Source organism: Lampris incognitus, chromosome 7, assembly GCF_029633865.1.
Source record: "Lampris incognitus isolate fLamInc1 chromosome 7, fLamInc1.hap2, whole genome shotgun sequence".
Classification (NCBI taxonomy): domain Eukaryota; kingdom Metazoa; phylum Chordata; class Actinopteri; order Lampriformes; family Lampridae; genus Lampris; species Lampris incognitus.
Genome location: NC_079217.1, coordinates 64761020 through 64767570, shown reverse-complemented (window position 1 = coordinate 64767570; position 6551 = coordinate 64761020). Strand labels below are relative to the sequence as shown.

The 6551-nt window shown below is 47.8% G+C and overlaps 1 protein-coding gene across 1 annotated transcript in view; it reads left to right on the top strand.

Moving 5' to 3' along the window:
* supt5h (SPT5 homolog, DSIF elongation factor subunit) overlaps positions 1-912 on the top strand; it is a 49483-nt gene extending 48571 nt beyond the window's left edge. The window contains 2 exon segments of the mRNA XM_056282924.1: positions 183-218; positions 220-912. Coding sequence (XP_056138899.1) covers positions 183-218; positions 220-318 — 135 coding nt within the window. The 3' untranslated portion in view covers positions 319-912.
* The last annotated feature ends 5639 nt before the right edge of the window (positions 913-6551 follow it).

Genomic DNA, 6551 nt, shown 5'->3' with positions numbered 1-6551 from the left:
CCCAATGACTGCTGGGATAGGCTCCAGCATCCCCGCCACCCTGAGAGCAGGATACGCGGGTTTAGATAATGGATGGATGGATGGATGGGAGAACACCTGAATGTGAAGATCTGTGCTGGGTTGCATGAAGGTGTGTGTGGTTACATCAGCGTGTGCGTTTGTTTATGATTGTGTGTTTTCAGGTGAAGGTGATTCTGGGTGAGGACCGTGAGGCCACCGGGGATCCTGCTCAGTATTGACGGAGACGACGGAATCGTCCGCATGGAGATGGATGACCTGCTGAAAATCCTCAACCTGCGCTTCCTGGGGACGCCTTGAACACTGAGAGGCGAGACAGACCGGCCGACAGACACGCCGCTAAACAAACACACAGACTTGGATACACACAAGTTTAGACGCACACATATACAGAGCTGTTCAACGTCCCGTATTTCACACCAGGATGTAAGTTTGACCCCTTTTTGTGAGCTTGTCAGCCGCTCCTGCTGAGTTGTGATGCGTTGACGGCGCTGGGTGAACGGCGTGGCGGGAGGCGCCGTAGTCATCATGTTGTTCTTTGTGTGTGATCCAGAACCCTCGGTTTAGTTCCCGTCATTGATACCCCGCTGCTGTCCAGGTGCAGCTCGTCAGCAAATGGTCTTTGGGTTTTAATACGGGACATTTAACAAGGACGCCCGTGTGTGAGTGTATTATGTGTCTGCCGTTTTTCATCCCCGTTCATGTCAGCAGCCCCTTGTTCTCTTTCCCACCCTGTATTTTTATTTTTTCATTTCCTGCAGTAAATTGGCAGGTATTGTTGTATTTGGGGGTTTTTTAGGCTAGCGGTTGGAATCTGTGTTGTGTTGTCCTGTCGACAGGATTTACAGCCTGTTATTTTTTGTTTAACGTGTTATTAAACTGTCAGGCAGTTCACCGAGTCGTCTGCATGTTTTTTCTCTAGTTTAGCATATACTACTGCAGTAGTACTATATGGACCAAAAGCTTTTTTTTTTTTACTTTCCCTGAATAATGCTGTTGTGGTTGTGACGTCTGGCACGTGTAGACCACAGAATCGAGATCCTACAGAAGGACCAATGAGCTCTTCTACGTTACAAAAGATGTGAAGACGCAAGCGCGTCCGCCTTTGTTGTTTGCCTGGAGCGGCCGGTGATCACGCGCTGTCAGTAATTCAATGGCGCCACGACGAAGATTGTCTTGTTTCAGTCAGTTGATTCAAACCTGCGTTTGTTTATCACGAATGCGAAGCTTGGGAGAGTTCATCCGGCCTGGTCGACAGTAAAGAGTATTAAATCAGGCGTTATTAGTGGCGAAATAGGCCCCGTTTTGTCCCGAAACATCAGCCCAGAGGCGACTCAACGGGATCTTGCCAGTTTCTTATGAGCCCTTTGTTTAGAAATATTATTATGGGCAAACTGTAGAAATATCACTCGCATCGAGAGAACATTTTGTACTGTGATGCAATGAAGAAGAAAAACATTTTAACACTTGTGTCACTATCTGACACTGGACCAGATCCCGGCTCTTCAGAACTGGGTGAGCAACCAAGCAGCACACAGACCAGAGACTGGCGCTACAACATGACAAAGCTGCCAATTTAACGACAAAATAGTGTGAATTCACCTGAACACGAAAACTATTCACAGCTACATGTCACACATTCATACACTCAGATGTACTGAAACCCCTGGTTCGAATCCCTTTTAATTCCAATTAGGTTGTTTAGGTTCCGGTTTCTAATTAGTTTAGTCGGTTATCTATTTTATATTTTCCAATGAAGACGAGACCGGTCTATATTTTGCCTAGCATAACAGTCTACTTTATCAATTCAATTCAGTTTATTGTCATTAAAAACAATGTGCAGGCACATGTTAAAAATGAAATGAGGGCTGTGGCTTCACCCGACAGTGCAAGACAAACACATTATACGATAGACACACATGAAGACCAAAAGCTAAAATTAAGTTAGAAAAGAGCTGGAGTACAAAATATTTAAAAATATCTACAGACATTCAGTGGGTAGCCGGGTTCAGGTGGGCAACAGCTTGGGGAAAGAAGCTGGTTTTGAGCCTGGCAGTGCGGGCTCTGAGGCTCCTGTAGCGCCTCCCAGAGCGCAGTGGGGAGAACAGTCCATGGTTGGGGCGGGTGGGATCTCTGCTGATGCTCAGACCCCTTTCGAAGGCAGCGTTTGTGATAAATGTCTTGTATGGCTGGGAGCTGGGTACCGGTGATATGCTGGGTCACCTTGACGACCCGCTGCAGAGCTTTCTGGTCTACTGAGGAGCAGTTGCCGTACCACACTGAGATGCAGCTGGTCAGGATGCTCTCTATGGTGCAGTGGTAGAAGTTGGGGAGAATTTTGGGGGATAGACGGGCGCTCCTCAGCCTCCTCAGGAAATGCAGGCGTTGTTGGGCCTTTTTCACAAGGGCCTGGGTGTTTAATGTCCACGAAAGGTCCTCGCTAATGTGGACTCCAAGGAATTTAAAGCTGGAAACACACTCCACTTCCACCCCATTGATGTGTATGGGGGAGTGGCTGCAGCTTCTAGACCTCCTGAAGTCCACAATCAGCTCCTTCGTCATCTGCACGTTGACAAGATTGTTGGTAGTACACCATGATGTGAGGTGCTGAATCTCGTCCCTGTAGACTGTAGTAGTAGTCATTGTTGGTGATACGGCCAATGACTGTGGTGTCACCTGCAAACTTAAAGAGCAAGGTAACCAAATTGACAAATTTGCTTCAAAATACTTTATAAATGTGGGAGATGTATTGCTGTTGACATGTTAAAATGTGTTGAACCATGTATAGAACTGATTTGCGGCGTTAGACCGTTTTTGGGTATTTTTCCTGTTTTCCTTTCTTGATTTTTTTGGCTGGCTTCCTTGGTGACGTCGCCGTCTTCCTTTGCATTGATTTAGAACACCTTTGCGTATCCCACCTAACGTTGGCTACATGTAACGTTCGTCATGATAAAGTTCAATAACTTAACTTTGACAACTGTGTGGACATCATTTATTCATGCAAAATTTGACAGTTGTCTAATTCATAATGATGCTTGTTTGATCGTAGAATAGACACATACAAGTATGGGAAAATGGGTTTTGCACAAAGTTATTTGCTAGCTTCAAAGCTAAAGTAAATAATGTGCCAGGTGGGCTAACGTTAGCTAGTAACGTTAGGCTAGCTAACGTTAGCTTGCATAAATGGAAGGGGAAAATAGATATAGATGAAGTTACCATTATTCAACAGGGATAAGGGCACGGGGATTATCGGGCAGTACGTCCTCCTCTGTGTCCTCTGGTGCCTCTGGCTCCTCTGGTTCAAACATATAGGACTGTACTTGCCCAATTCTGCTGTTGGCAGCCATCTCTTCTTATCAACAGTAACTAGGGTAGCTATTTGACAGGTTCTCCCCACTCTACAGCATGTGGTTTCGGTGCCACGCCCCCCAGAGTCTGAAACCAGTGGACGCTGCAGATTTTTACACGTTTTTGAAGCTTTGTTTTAGAAACTTCGCAACATTTTTAATCATACAGAATTGGCTGGGTGGTTACTGATATGTTTTCTTGGGGTATGGGTATCCCAAAACACAGATTTGAGCTCAGTTACCCCCCACTTTAACTATAACATTTGAAGAGTGAGTTGGCAGGCAGTTGTGGGTAAAGAGGGAGAAAAGGAGGGGGCTCAGAACACAGCCTTGAGGGGCACCTGTGCTGAGGGTCAGGGTGGAGGAGGTGTGGTCACCTAACCTAACAGACTGAAGTCTGTTGGTCAGGAAGTCCAGGGTCCAGTTACAGAGAGAGGGGTTGAGGCCAAGGGAGAGGAGTTTGGTGGTTAGTTTGGCGGGGATGATAGTGTTGAAGGCAGAGCTAGAATCTATAAACAGCATCCGGATGTATGTGTTGTTATGTTCAAGGTGGGTCAGAGCAACGTGCAGCGCAGTGGCAATGGCATCCTCAGTAGACCTTTTGGGACGGTAGGCAAACTGATGTGGGTCGAATGTGGTGGGGATAATGTTTTTGATGTGAGCCAGAACCAGTCTCTCAAAGCACTTCATGGCAAGGCGGGTGAGTGCTATGGGCCGGTAGTCATTCAGACTTGTGGGTGTTGGTTTCTTGGAGACAGGAATGATAGAGGTGGTCTTAAAGCATACCGGGACTATGGATTGGAACAGTGAGAGGTTAAATATAGTTGTGAAGACCTCAGCCAGCTGGTCGGCACATTCTGGAGGACCTGACCTGGTATGCCGTTCGGTCCGGCAGCCTTCTGTGTGTTCACTCTGCGCAGTGATTCTCTGACCTCTGCGATCGATAGAGTGAGCACCTGGTTTTCTGGGTGGCTGGGGATTTTTGTGGCCGGGTCACTATTGTCCTTGTTGAAGCGGGCATAGAAATGACTTAGCTTGTTTGGCAGACAGGCATCATGGACAGTGGGACTGCTATTGGGGCTTTTGTAGTCTGTGATAGACTGAATGCCTTGCCACATTCGCCGGGGATCGGAGTTATTGTGAAAGTGGTCCTCTATTCGTAGGGAATATTTGTTTGGCTGTTCTGATGCCCTTTTTGAGGTTGGATCTGGCTGTGCTCTAGGCCTCACAGTTACCTGACTTGAACGCTGCATCCCAGACTTTCAGCAGCTGCCGGACCTCACTGGTCATCCAGGGTTTCTGGTTTGGAAAGGCATAGATTGATTTTTTTGATGCGACACTCTCAGTGCAAAAGTTAATGTAGGCTAGTATGGCAGATGTCTGTTCATTAATGTCTATAGGGGAGCCATGGGTAGCTGAATGTGCAAAAATACTCCAGTCTGTGTTGTTGTCAAAACAGTCCTGGAGTTCAGAGACTGCTCCTTCTGGCCAGACAGTGATTGTCTTTACTGCTGGCTTGACCCGTTTTATTAGGGGTTTGTAGGCTGGGACCAGGAACAGGTAGAGGTGGTCAGAATGCCCCAGGTCGGGGGCAGGGAGTAGTTTTGTATGAGTCCTTAATGTTTGTATAGCGATGGTTCAGGGTGTTTTGTCCCCTAGTGGGGCAGGAGTCATGCTGATGGAATTTGGGCAATACAGCCCTGAGGTAAGCCTGATTAAAACCACCACCTATGATAAAGGCATTGTCCGGGTGTTTGATCTGTTGTCTGCTGATGGCACATTGTAGCTGCTTAAGTGCTACCTTAGCATTAGCATGTGGGGGGATGTATACAGCGGCAATGGTAATGGCCGTTAGCTCCCTGGGCAGGTAAAAAGGCCTGCACTGAATCATCAGGAGCTCGAGATCAGCAGAGCAATGCCTTTCAACGATCTTTATATTGTTGCACCAAGAGTTATTGGCATAAATACTCAAACCTCCTCTGCAGATCTTGCCGGAGTCCGTTGTCATTACATTACAGTCATTTAGCCGACGCTTTTATCCAAAGTGACTTACAATAAGTGCATCATTTAATGTAGGAAATCAGGAGAACTACTAGTCATCAGAGGTCATAAGTGCATCTAAACAAGCATCTAAGATCAAAACCAGTGCTAAAGTAAAAGTGCAGGAAAGAGATTTTTTTTTTTTAAATGAGTGAATACAATAAGTGCTAAGAACAAGTAACAGGGTAGTAGTTCTTAAAGAGGTGAGTTTTCAACCTGCGCCGAAAGATGGGCAGTGACTCCGCTGTCCTGACATCAGTGGGGAGTTCATTCCACCACTGTGGGGCCAGGAGAGAACAGAGCCGTGACCGGGTCGATCGGCAGCAGAGACCTCTGAGCGACGGGGCAACCAGGCGTCCCGAGGCAGCAGAGCAAAGTGGTCGGGCGGGGGCGTAGGGCTTGACCATGGCCTGGAGATAGGAAGGAGCCGTTCCTTTCACTGCCCTGTAGGCTAGCACCAGAGTCTTAAACTGGATGCGAGCAGCTACTGGGAGCCAGTGTAGGGACATGAGAGGGGGAGTTGTGTGGGAGAACTTAGGGTGGTTGAACACCAGATGAGCTGCAGCTTTCTGAACAAGCTCCAGAGGTCTGATGGCTGACACCGGGGCGCCAGCAAGGAGGGAGTTGCTGTAGTCCAGCCGGGAGATGACCAGAGCCTGGATGAATACCTGTGCCATCTCGTCGGTGAGGAATGGGCGAATCCTCCTGATGTTATAGAGGAGAAATCTGCAGGAGCGAGCAACCGATGCAACGTTTGCAGCAAATGACAGTTGGTCGTCCAGGATCACACCCAGATTCCTCACAGTCCGAGTTGGCGTCACCACGGTGTTGTCAATGGTGATGGCCAGGTCTCGGTGTGGGCAACCTTTCCCTGGGAGGAACATCAGCTCTGTCTTGTCCAGATTGAGCTTCAGGTGGTGTGTTGCCATCCACTCCGAGATGGGTGTGGAGGGTGGGGTGTGGAGAGGTGAGGGATAGTGCAAGCAGCACTAACCGGGTGCTGAGAAAAGGAGGATCTGATATCGTTTATCTTCTTGTCAAAAAAGTTAGCGAAGTCATCAGGGAGAAGGGAGGAATTAGGAGGAGGAGGTGGGGGTTGAAGAAGTGTAGAGAAGGTTTCAAAGAGTTTCTTAGGATTAGAGGCAG